We start from the raw sequence: 13,062 nt of genomic DNA, 5'->3' as shown, positions 1-13,062 counted from the left end.
GTGTAAAATGGTGGTGACCAAAGCTAAAGGAGAGGTGAACAGAGGAAATGGAAAGGTGTTGGGTAAAACTACAGTTATACAGGATGATTTAAGTCTAGGAACCTAATAAACAACTTCAAAGCAATTAATAGTTAATGACATTGTTGAAAGGATTTTGCCCTAGATAGGACACTACAGCAGTGAGAGGCGGGATTAAGGGACATTTACCTGCGGTCATTTTCCCCACCCCTAGGCAATTTACCTGTGGCACAAAATAAATTCCAATGGGCTGCTTGGGTGTCAGCGATACCCCTTTAGGTACCACCCCAGACCAAAGCTCTATGTATGCCCCCCACACCACGTGTCCGGTAGAGAAAGCCAGACCCTGGCGGTCATGGAGTTTCTCTCCACATCCTTAAAATAAGGCCACTTTACTTTATATTCTGTCTTCTAACCCTGCTGAAAATCCTACCAATTGTATTATGTTTTCATAGTTTGCCAAGAAAGTAGATTTTAGTCAATCTTATAAGTGGGGGTGGCAATAAGTAACTATTGATAGAACTGTGGAGGACCAACGGCGGCTGAAAAGATAAGAAGTTTGAAATATAAATGACCTTTATTTTGAGAATGTGGGGAGAGACACCCCCAATTCCCTGGGGCGTGGCATCCCCCCCTCATGTCGGCGATCTCTCCATGGAACTCACTGAGCGGAGGCATATAAGTAGCTTCAGTTTGGGGTGGAACCTAAGGGGGCATTAGGGATGCACAGGTAGCCCACTGGTTTTTGTTTGGCGCCATAGGTAAATTCCTAGGGGTGGGGGAAATGGAACTCCTTGGTTCCACCTGAGGCTTTTCCAGCTACAGTGTCTGGCCTGGGCCAAAACTCTTTCAACTATGAAGTGAATATGTTAATTTGCTTTACTAAAATTAATTGCCTTACTAAGTTTATTTATTTATTTTTTATTTTTTATTTAAGAGGAAAAAGAGAAAAACACAAAACAAAACAAAGCAGTGTAAGGTTACACATAATACAGAACTACAAAAAAAACCATAACAGTAAGAAATCACCTGTTAATAGATTACATATTATCATCTTGGAAATAGTTGCTCAAATGACAGTATCAAAGAATACAAAGTAGACATTCAAACAGAGAGACTGCAAACAGCTGTGTTCAATGATCCAAAAACATTAATATAGTTAGCTATTTAACACCCCTAAACACACTTGCTGTTATATCCGTTAGAGCTGCCTTACTAAGTTTATGTACATTGAGATAAGTACATAAAAACATCAGGCTAAATATACACAATTTAAAAAAAAATCAGCAAGACATGATGGCACACACCATGTGATCTCAGCACTCTGGGGGCTGAGGCAGGTGGATCACTGGGAGTTTGATGCCAGCCTGGACTACAAAATGAGTTCGAGGGCAGTTTGAACTGCATAGCAAGACCTGTCTCAGAAACCCAACCAATCAATCAAACAAACAAACAGAAAGAAAAAGCTGAAAGCAAAGAGTAGGAAAATTATCAGATTTTTTTTTTTTTTGTCTTTTTCATTTTTATTGGTACCAGGGATCGAACTCACAACTGCCAACTTGCAAAGCAGGCACTTAGGCCGCTGAGCTAAATTCCCAGCCCCGAAAATTATCAGAATTTTTAACAGCCATCCTGAAAGCTAGAGACAATAAAGCAGTATCTTCAAAACTCTGACAATAAACACTTTCTGAAGAATTCTGTACCTAGCCAAACTTAATTCCATTAATTTGAAATATGAAAAAAGACATTTACAGCCACTCTAGGGTTTGAAACTTCACCTGACATTCTCCCACTCATTCCCAAGAATCCACTTATAAAATGATGCAGTAAATAGAAAACAAAAGAATAAATAGTATCTAGGAGACAGAATATGTGACAGAGGACATTAGCAAAGGATATTGTCCCAGAACAATATCTGCCTGCCAGGTCTAAGTGGACAGAAAAAGGGGGAGAGGTCTTTGGAAGAATCATGTAAGGACCCATTGATTGTTTGATATGTTTGAATGTCTGGGAATACTATTGAGATGTCTGATCTGTTAAAGCCACTTGGTAAACTAAAGAGTGAAACACACTGAAAAACGAAGCATATGGGAAATGGATAGCAACACCATGGGACAGGGAACTCTGTAAAGGGACGAAATCAATGGGGACCATGCAGTAAATTACATTTACATAATCAAATAATATAATACTAACTCTTCTATGTAACTAAAAGTGCTATGTAATTATATTGAGGCAGTTGAAGAGCAAGTATTGCCTGTCATAAATACATGCATGGACGCCTGAAACTGTTAAATTAAATGCGATAGAGTTTCTGCAGGAGCTGTGCTGAGAACACCCTCTGAGCCCCACCCATCCTGTAAGATTCTCCACAGCCCTTCCCAAGGGTTCTTCCCTCCCCCAGGAATCCTCCAAGACTGGCTTTAATGAAGCACTCTTGACCTATTTTCCTTCTCTCCTTGTGGCTGGGCCCCTTGAGGGTAGGAATGCAGTCTTTTCTTTGTAATTCTAGTACCTATCAGAGAGCTGCCACTCAAAATTGTTAGAAAGAAGATAAAAAGAAAAAGCAGGGCTGGCAGTAGCTTTAGAGAACAGGAGAGGCCAAGAAACTATTTCCCTATTCTTGATGACTTCCAATCACCTCCTTTTTCTTGAGAGGTTGAGCAGGGATATGGGGGTGGGGTGAAGGGCGTGACCCTCACTTAGAATCTGAAAAAGCAAGTTAATTTTCTCTGCTTAGAATGGACCAGGAAAGCCCGCTATTGTGTCCAGTTTTGCACATTTTTGCAGTTAATATGTATTATTTAATACCATAACTGCCTTTTAAACAGTACAGTGCAGTGCATGAATGGAAGAGATCGGTAAAGCAATCGGAGACAGATCTGAGTTACACCTCGCTTTCTTTTTCTAAATGGTTCCCTCTCAGCCCCCCGCGGCCTTCTCTCAAGTGGCCTCTCCCTGCAGGAAGTCTCCAAGGTACAGAAGCTTACAGAGCTACAGACTCCGGGCTGAGAGGCCCCAAGGACCGCGGACTGGGGCAAGGAAGGAGCAGCCGCCTGGCTCACCGGGTGGCGTCCCCTGCAGCAGCCTCTCCCCCCTCCCCGCCATCTACCTTCTGGTGCCCGTGGAACCAGTGGGTGGGGGGCGCGGGGAAGGGGCGCAGATCCCTCAGCAGCCGCTGCCTCCGCAGGTAGAGCTTGATGACCTGCAGCAGCCCCAGGGCCAGGCCGAACACGAATGCTAGATACAAGGGCCGCGCGCCGCGAGTCTCCAGCCAGGAAGGCTCCATGGCTTTGCGCTCACCCAGCGCGCCCGCGAGTCCCGCAGGGCTCACACCGTGCAGCCGGATTGCGGGTCCCCAGCCTCCAACCACCTCCCCAGCCCTCGCTTCTCCAGCTGGAGGAAAGTGGAGGGAGGGGCAGCTCTGGCCAGAGAGCCACGGGGGCGCGCATGCCCGGATCGCCACCTGCTACCCTGCCGCAGGCCTTGCTCTCAGGGGACTTCTGCGCTGTTGTGACACTTTTCTATCCCGGAAGACCTGAATTTAGATTCTGAAACGATGCTTAGGTGGGGATAATTGTTTTTCTTCTTTACCACAAATAAACGTCTATGCCAAAAAAACTATCTCTGGAGGAGTCCTTCCTATCAGAAGCCCGAGTGAGTGTGGCGGAGGGGACCCTGGATGATCTTCACACGTGTGTCGTGCGGCCTGGGAGATGCGTCACAGTGGCTTCTCCACCGCAGATCTAGCATGTGCGGACACCCACCGCGGGGTATTTCAAACTGCTCCCCTGAGAGTATGGCCCTGATTGGAAAGAGATATAATACACAGTAGCACACCATGAACTAGTATTTCCCCATTTGGATTCAACAAGGTTCCCCACATAATTTATGTGCAAGACGAAAGTGTGGGATCAAATATTTATTAATTTTAAGATGACAACTGCGGAGCATTAAACCAAACATAGGACCCTGTGTGACTGACCAGGTCCTGCCCATGAAGTCCACCTTGCATAAGAGACAAAGTCAAGAGTATCGCTCATAGGAAGATATAGTATATATGCCAGCTCTCTACAGGATGCGATTTGTTACACAATAAGAAAACAAAGAAATAATCACTTCTGAAGTGTCTTTATCAGTCACCAGATATTAGCTGTCCTTATCTACTCAGGATGCTGGGAGTAACGTCTTGGTTCTCACATGTTTTTAAAGAGTTTCTTTTTTAAAAATTTCATTTGATTTTTATTTTGATTTGTTTATTTTTATTAGTACATATTTGCAGTGCATAATGATTACAGTCATTGTGGGAAAGTATATGTGCATAACACATCTCAATTGTTTTTTGTTCCCTCCAACACTTTAAGAGAAATTTTTTTGCTGACATCAGATTCATTTAATTATTTTTAAGTCCTTACATAGTTACTTATCATACATACTGATTAACAGCCAGACTAACAGGGCTCAAAGCACAAAAAGCATGTAAAACAATTTATACAAAATTAAGGTACACTTTAAGACACATTGTCCTTGCTGGATTATAATGATATTTTTTCTCTCTGTTTTCTATTGTCTATTACTTTGCACTCTACTGATATATTGGCCTTCTTATATAAGACCAACCATGTGATATTCAAGCCTATATGTCTGATTTCCCTACATTTAACACTGTAGTCTCAAAACGCATCTATTTTTCCTGCAAATGATTCACAAGTTTATCTTTCTTTATGGTAAACTAGTATTCAGTTGTGTATAAATATCACAATTTTCTTTATCCATTCATTTGTTGATGGCTATATAGGCTGTTTCCAAGATTAAACTACTGTAAATTGTGCTGCTACAAACATGAGTATGCATACATCACTGTATCACATCTAGATACCTACACTGAGAAGAGCTGGGTCTTACAGTTTCTGTTTTAGTTTTTGGGAGAGTCTCATACTGACCTTAGTGTTTGTACCTGTACCAGTACAGGTGCCAGTTTATGTTCCCACCAACAATGAGGAAGGGTTCCTTCACCTCATTCCACTCTCTCTCTCTATTACTTGATCCCCTTCCAATTTGAGAAATGTCTATTTCTCAAATACTTCCTATTATCTATCTTTCATTTTGCTCTATTTTAGGTTTTTCACATAAGAGAAACATGTCATATTTAAGCTTGTGCACCTGATTTATTTCCTTTAGCATTATGGTCTCTAATTACATCTATTTTCCCTCAAATTACTCAAGTGTATCTTTCTTTATGGCAAAGTAGTACTTCACTGGGTGTAAATACCATATTTTCTTTATCCATTCATCTGTTGATGGACATATATTTTGCTATTATGAATTGTGCCACTATAAACATGAGTATGCAGTATTCTATAATATGACATCTTTAACTCTTTTGGGAAATAGCTAGGTCAAATGAAATTCCTAGTCTTAGTTGTTGGAGGAATTTCATACTGAATTCCAGAACTACTTTATAGGGCCACCAACAATGAAGACGTTTTCTTTTTCTCTCATAGCCTCCCCAACATTTGTTATTATTTGATTTTTTTTGATGATGGGCATTCTTATTGGGGTAACGTGGAATCTCAGCATTATAATAACTATCATTTATCTAATGACCAGAGATATTGAGCACTTCTTCATGTATTTATTATTTGTACTTCTTTTTTTTTACTTTGCCATATCTGTTCATTTCATTTAACCATTTTTGACTGAGTCTTTTTTTTATTTCTTTATATATTCTAGATATCAGTCTGTGGTCTGAGGAATAACTAACAATGTTTTTTGCCATTCTGTTCACTCTGTTGATTGTTTCTTTTGCTAAATAGAGGTTTTTAAATTTGATATGACCCCATTTATTAATTCTTGGTATTGCTTCCTGTGCAACTGGGATTTTGCTCAGAAAATCCTTGTCTATGCCTGTGACTTCAAGAACTACTTTAAGCAAGTTAAGTGTTTCCGTTTTAACATTTAATTCTTTGATCTATTTTTTAACTTCTTTAGTTTAAAAGGAATAAACCAAAACAAAATAAAACAGAATAGAGCCAATCAAAACAAAACAGTGAGCACAATACAGAACTTCAAAACAAGATACTAGGAAAGGAATAATGGCTACCATAACTCCTCTTGGTATCTTCAAAGTAGCTGCCTATACCATCAGGTGTAATAAGGTAAAACAAAACAAAACAGAATAACATCAATCAAAACAAAAGAATGAAAGCAATACAGGGCTTCAAAACAAGAAAATAGGAAATCAACAATGACTACCATAAAATATCTTGTTATCTTCAAAACAGCTGCCCAAACCATTAGATATAATAAAATCAAACAACAATAACAACAACAAACAGAATGAAACCAAACAAAACAGAACAATGAAGACAATACATGGCTTCAAAACAAGATAATCTGAAATTAACAATGGTTACCATCTTCTCTTTTTTAGAGGTTTCTTCTCCTTTCACTTTCACAATGTCTATTTTACATTTTGGATGCCACTAACTCCTTCAGTTTTTTCTACTAAAGGGACAACACAATATTCACCCATGTGAGCCCAAACCATTTCACCCATGAGCATGATCACAAGTTGCATTCATTTACCTTCTAGAGCCTTGTGATTATCACTCTTTATAGCTGAGTAGCTTTCCAGTGTATAAAAATGCCATATCTTTCTTATCCATTCTGTGATTGATGGGCAAGCTACCTGTCTTAGTTACTTTTTACTCATTGCTGAGACAAAATATGTATGCCCAAAATTGGGAAAGGAAAGATTTATTTCTTACAATTTTTGGAGTTTTCAGTCCATACTCTGTTGGCTCCAAGGCAGAGTAGCATGGTGCGGCCACAGTTCATGGTGGCTGCAAACAGCAAGATGGAAATCTGCAGGAGAGACATGCCTTCTTCCAGCCATTACATTGTATGCTGGCTCCACCCCTAGGCAGGTGTAGCACTGACACCATCAATCCAAGGGCTAGACAATGAACCATTGACAAATGCACAATGCAAACACCTGAGGCCTGGGGGCCACCGAGATAAATCATGACATTATCTTTGCTTTTTTTCTGGTTCCCTATCACACGGAGTATTGTTTTCTCTCCTTTGACTTTCAGTCTATGAATTTCCTTTTGAGTTAAATGCTTCTTGTATACTGCATATTGACGGATCTTGTTTCTTGATCAACTCTGCTTGTGTTTCTTTTTTTCTTTTCTCTCTCTCTCTTTTTTTTTTGTCTTCTTGAGATAGAGTCTCACTAATTTGATCTGGCTGGCCTTGAGCTCACTTTGTAACCCAGACTGGTCTCAAACTTGTTACAATCCTCCTGCCTCAGCCTCAGGTGTGCTGGGATTACAGACATGTGCCCCCAAACCCAGATGAGTTTCTTTTTATTGGTGAATTTTGATCTATTTTGATTTTAGTTAAGTATATCAGTCCAGATTCAATCTTCTGCATGTGAACAGCCTGTTTTCCCTACACTATTTATAAAGGGGCTTTCTTCCAGTGTATGTTTTAGGCCCCTTTGTCAATGTTCAAATAATTGAATGTGATTGAGGTTGTTTCTGCTTCCTCTATCTTGTTCCATTGTTTTTTTTTTTTTTTTTTTTTTTTTTTGTCTTTTTCATTTTTACCGGTACTGGGGATCGAACTCACGACTGCCTGCTTGTAAGGCAGGCGCTTATGCCGCTGAGCTAAATCCCCAGCCCCTGTTCCATTGATTCTTACATCTGTTTTTGTACTAGTACCATGCTGTTTTATGACTATAGCTTTGTAATAATACTTCAAATCTGTGGTTGTGATGCCTCCTGCTTTGCTCTTGTCACCCTGTTTTCTTTTTAACAACTTGTAGGATTTAATGGATTGTCTGTGGTCATTTGAAAAATGGCTATATCGTGTGACTATCATGGCCTTGATCATGTGACTCCAGCATTCTACAATCTTTCCCTTTCTCATTGTCTCATCATAGTTTATATTCTACATTGAAATAGTTTATATTCTACATTCAAATCATCTTTTTTTTTTAATAGTTTCCACATATGAAATAAAGCATGCAGTGAGACATTTGTCTCTCCGTGTCTGGCTTATTTCTCTTAACCTAACATCTTCTAGTTCTGCAGATTTTTTTAGTGCAAATGGCAGAACTTTATTCTTTCCTTATGGCTTTACAATACCTCATTGTGTTTTTTCCCTTCTTTTATTTACTTATTAGTCTGTTGACAGGCACCTAGACTGATTTCCTATCTTAGCAATTGCAAATACAATACAATAAGCATGAGTTTGCAAGTATATCTTTTGAATGCTGACTGCATTTTCTTTGGATATATACACAGGAGTGAAACAGATGGATCATACTTCCAATTGTCACTTATCAGCTTCCCAGACACACTGGGGCTGCAGGGTCCTCAGGAGGCTCAGGGAGGGGATAGCTGTCCAGCAAGGGCTGAAAGGATGCTAGGTAGGCAAATGGATCTGGCTGGTGCCTCACTCCCAAGACAATCCCTCCCTAATCCTTGGGTGAAAAGAGAAAGCTGAACCAAGTAAAGTGTACTAGAGGGGTCAGCTGCTGTAATGAATGAAGTACCATAAACTGGATAGTTTATAAAGAAGAAAAAATTTACTTCTTACAGTTCTGAAAAGTCCAAGATCAAGTCACCAGCAGATCTTGTGTCTGGTGAGAGCCTTTTGATTCACCAGGGATGACTTTCTTGTGTGTTCTTCCATGACAGAAACAACAAGACAGTTTGTGCCTCTTTTATAGGGGCTCAAATTCTTGTCATTAAGAGGATTCATTAAGACATTGATCTTATTTTCTGTTCACCTACAATAGGCCACACTCCTTAATACCACAAAATAGTGATTCGATTTCAATAATAACTTTTAGGAGTACTCAGACATTCAGATTGTAAACCTAACTAACATACAGAGATAGTTCCCAAAGAGTGATCTTATTTGAGCAAGCAGCCTGATGCGATGGAAATTTGTGTTATACAGTAAAATATGCACGTTGCTGTTTTGAATTTCGGCTATTTGCAAATAAATATCATTGGGCTTTGGAAGATCTCCCTCTGTGTTATTTAGTTGAATCTCAGAGCACCCAGAAATAGAATCTGATGCAATCCCATCTTCAGAGAGAATGAACAACTACTGGACCAGGTGTGGCACACGTTAAAGTTTGTCTTTTGTACTGTGATGAATCTTTTCTCAGGCTTAGTATCTTCTTTTAGGTAGCAGGGTCTTACAGATTCTGTTTGGGATATGGTTTCGAGAAGCCTGTGTTACAAAAACCAGGCTTTTCTTTGCATTTCTTTTAGAGACTGTACAGGACCTCTACCTTTTTTGGCAACCCTTTGTATTATAAGAACTCTATCATCAGTTGAATATTCAGATTTTCATAGAGCTGACTGATGTCCTTTGGGAACCTCAAAGAACGCTGGGCTCCTAGTTTCGTATTTGGGTCTGACCTCGTATTTGGGTGTTTAATTTAAAATTTCTGAAAGCACTCTTCTTTTGGTTTCATTTTTGTCATTCACATGTCAATAAATGATTTAGTTAAGGGACGACATAACGATGTTCCTCTGGGAACTTTAGCCAGCTGTATTGAGACCCACTCACAAGACAGATTTTCTTTAGGGGACAAATCAAACCAAGATAACTTCTGACTGTTTTAGAGATTATTCTGAATCTCCAGCCTCTTCTTAGAACTCAAAAATTTCCCCTCTGCAAATTCTGTCTGAAGGCTTGGTTAAAGCTTTTCTATTTCCTTAAACAAACTACTCCAAAGGGCAGGTAGCTTAGCTGAACCTACTACTTACTTATTCTAGATTCCAGAAGTATTGCCCTTTGTCCTAGTAGGAATGCAGTAAACAGGGACAAAGGTTCTGGGGACATTAATCTTTAAAACAGTGGATCTGAGAATGTGTGTTTTTTCATCAATGTTTCATTCCTTTCCTTTTGATTCCTCTCACTTGTCTCAGTTTGCAAAGTGAGCGATCAGAGAGGATGTGCCACTCTCAGGGTATACTGTAAACATTTTTAACCATTATGTTCTTCAATCCTTTCAAATCAGCTTTGTTGCAATTTTGGCTTTTGAGGAGTTCAAATATAGTTGTGTTGAAAAGTGGAGGGACCTGAAGGAGAGAGTAGCTTGTATCCAGGTGTTGCATGGCAAGGGGCTCTTATGCTAACAACCATATCTCTGTATACTCATACCTAGTCCTGACACTAGTGGGCCATCACATAAGGTAGAGGGTGGAGTTGGGGCAGCAGGAAACTCATGGGAGTGTTGGAATCAGGAACAGTGGTCCTCCTTTAGGATGATTCAAAGGTAGTGTCTGCCTCTGTCTTACTTTTCTTGTAACTGAGACACAATACCTTACACTCAAAATTAAAGAAGGAAAGGTTTATTTTACCTCAGAGTTTGTAGAGGTTTAAGTTCTCTACATTATAGTTGGCTGGCTGCATGGCAGGATGGCATGGCAGAGAGGTAACATAGAAGAGAAACAGTCGATGGCAGAGCAGGCAGGAGACAGCAAGCAGCAAGACTCCCCTTATCTTCATCCCATCCAAGGTATAAGACTTTTGGGTAGTGAAACCCATACTTAGGGTGGGCCTTTCGACTATCAACACCCAGAACTATGCTAAACCAATCAGTGAGCTAATTTAGTTATTATACCTTTAATCACTCTATCACACATGCTAAGCCAGCATTACATACCCATGATTCAGTCGTCTTCTAAATGTCCCACCTGTAAGAGAATGAGGCTTTTGAGGGACATCTGGACACAAATCATAATAGCCTGAAAGTGGGAGCATGGTTGGAGCCTGTAAAATTCCTCTCCATTTTCCCTCTTTGCCAATGTACACTGCAGGCAGGGAAATGACTGAATTATGGAGTTGCTAAAGACTCTCTCAGCATGCTTCTGTGGCCAGGATGGTAGTGGAAATCATGTAACCTTCTCACCATGTCATCATGGCAGAGCAGGGAGGGATACTGGGAACTGTCCTTCAATCCTACATAAATAAGTCCCTTGTGGCTGCCCACGTCCATGATCTCACAAGGCAAGCTCCGTGGTCTCCTGATTCGGAAAAGTAGCATCTCCTGTTGTCTTTTGTGTTGCCATAGCATTCCACTACTGGGTAGGAAACTCATCAGGCTTACTTCATAGTCCCTCTCATTGGCCAAGAAGTGTTTATGAAACAGCCTACTTCCAACTCAATGTAGTGGAATGGCCGTGGAATCACCAACATGGGAATATACAGGGATTTCTGCCCCGCACAAGCAATCTAAGTCAGAAAGTAATTCACTTCTCAAGATGGGTTATGGACAAAGTTCACTGGGAGATGCTATCAGATCCTTTTTTTAAAGCAATGGTATTGTGCAGGTTATTTATCTGGGTGGGCTGCAAACGTGAGAATTGTGCAACTTTCTATAGTAAAGATTATAAAAGTACAGTAATTTGATTTGCTTGGGGTCTTTCTCACACTCATCTCTCTAACAGGAGACTTCCTTCCCCAGTTATGCAGCCAAAGCAGCAGATAAAAAAAGTATTTTATTTCTCTTAATATGTTGTTATCTCACTGGAGTACAACTGTGCCATAAAGAAGGATAAACTTGAGATGTTTATAGGCAAATAGATGTACCTTGAGCCATACTCTTAAGTGAGATAAATCAGACACACATGTTTAAATATTGCATTGTTTCTCATGTGAAAAACTGAAAGTATAAACATGAACCAAAATGTATAATAGATATTGTGAAATAGGAAGAAAATGTTCAAATGGGAGGGGAACTAGAAAAGAAGGGAAAGAAAAGAAGAGAAGAGAAGGAAAAAACAAAGCTTTCATATATAAAGAGTGGGAGAGTGATTGGGAGGGCGGAGGAATGGGAAAAAAGAATCAAGATATGTACAGGTACAAATTCTTTATGTGTCTTAAAATGTACCAATAAAATTAATTAAAAATATATTGTTATCTAAAGTCTCAAATCTTACAAAGTTCCAGTCTCTTCCTTACTGAGTTCTAGTATCTCTCACAGTGATTCGTCTCAAAGTACAGCTATAAGCCCATTACCTAGGTTTTTCTTTTGTGGAGCATGACATGTTTCCTGGACTTCTCTACTTAGCTTTCTTGAATCTTTTGCAACAAATTATTCCAGATACTAGTTTCGGAAACCTTTAACAGCAAACTAAACGAAAACCTCTGGAATGGAAGTAAAGGAACTGATGAGGTAATTAAAGTGCCAACGGGACTCAAACAGGACAATAATTGCAAATTATTGAGTGAACTGATACATTTTAATGGACTTTAGGTTTTTCATTTAAAATGCTGTTTCTTTACTTGAACCCTCTTGTTTTCGTAAACTGTGCATAGTTCATAGCAATTTGGTAAAGTACACTTTTGTGAAGAAAGGTGGAAACTTTATTTCTCCCCCATTGGATCCCTCCAAAATTGAGAACTACTTGGAACAATTTTTATTTTCATGGCAATGCAGTTATTTGAAAGTGTCCCATAAGAAACTTTTCTTTTTATAACCAGAGAGGAAACTGCTTCCTGGGGTGAAATTGGACAACTATGGGTTAACTGCACAGCTAAGCTTTCTGAAGAAATTAATGACTATGACCACAGCTGTGTAAGGGGATAGCTTTAATGGCCTCAGAAAGTTCCAGTAGGACTCCCCCTCTCTCTTGGTCACTGTTCACCTCCCTAACAACTTCTGTACCCATACCTGATGACTCTCCAATATAATGTTTTCCTGTAAAATAGGGACAATATAAAAGTAAAAGCAAGACCCTATTCAGAGCACTCAAGGAGACATAAGTCCCTTGAAGAGTCATCAGTAAATATAAATTAACTTATTTTGCTACTCCTTATCTGAGTGATTGTTGGAATTCTCTTTTGTCTCCTGCTTCAATAACAGGAAACATTTGGAAACACTGGCCTCTTTAAAGATATGCATAGAATGCCTGGCCCCAAGTGTTTCCAGCTTTTCAGTGAATAAATAAAATTGTCATTCCTTAGTAGACCCAGGAACCTCAAATCATTAGATACTACAGAGGTATCCAA

At 39.6% G+C, this 13,062-nt stretch overlaps 1 protein-coding gene across 3 annotated transcripts in view; it reads right to left on the bottom strand.

Moving 5' to 3' along the window:
* LOC100715178 (cytochrome P450 4X1) overlaps window positions 1-3,614 on the bottom strand; it is a 63,610-nt gene extending 59,996 nt beyond the window's left edge. Inside the window, exon 1 of one of the 3 annotated variants that reach the window (XM_013152649.3) lies at window positions 3,131-3,614. In XM_013152649.3, coding sequence (XP_013008103.1) covers window positions 3,131-3,307 — 177 coding nt within the window. In that variant the 5' untranslated portion in view covers window positions 3,308-3,614. The remainder of the gene's footprint in view (window positions 1-3,130) is intronic. The other 2 variants (XM_003461477.5, XM_023565139.2) reach the window with 2 other exon arrangements.
* Between the last annotated feature and the right edge of the window lie 9,448 nt (window positions 3,615-13,062).

The sequence above is a fragment of the Cavia porcellus genome, unplaced genomic scaffold (assembly GCF_034190915.1).
Source record: "Cavia porcellus strain 051 isolate PalLab524CR breed Dunkin Hartley unplaced genomic scaffold, mCavPor4.1 scaffold_25, whole genome shotgun sequence".
NCBI lineage: Eukaryota > Metazoa > Chordata > Mammalia > Rodentia > Caviidae > Cavia > Cavia porcellus.
This window is presented reverse-complemented; position numbering and strand designations above follow the sequence as displayed.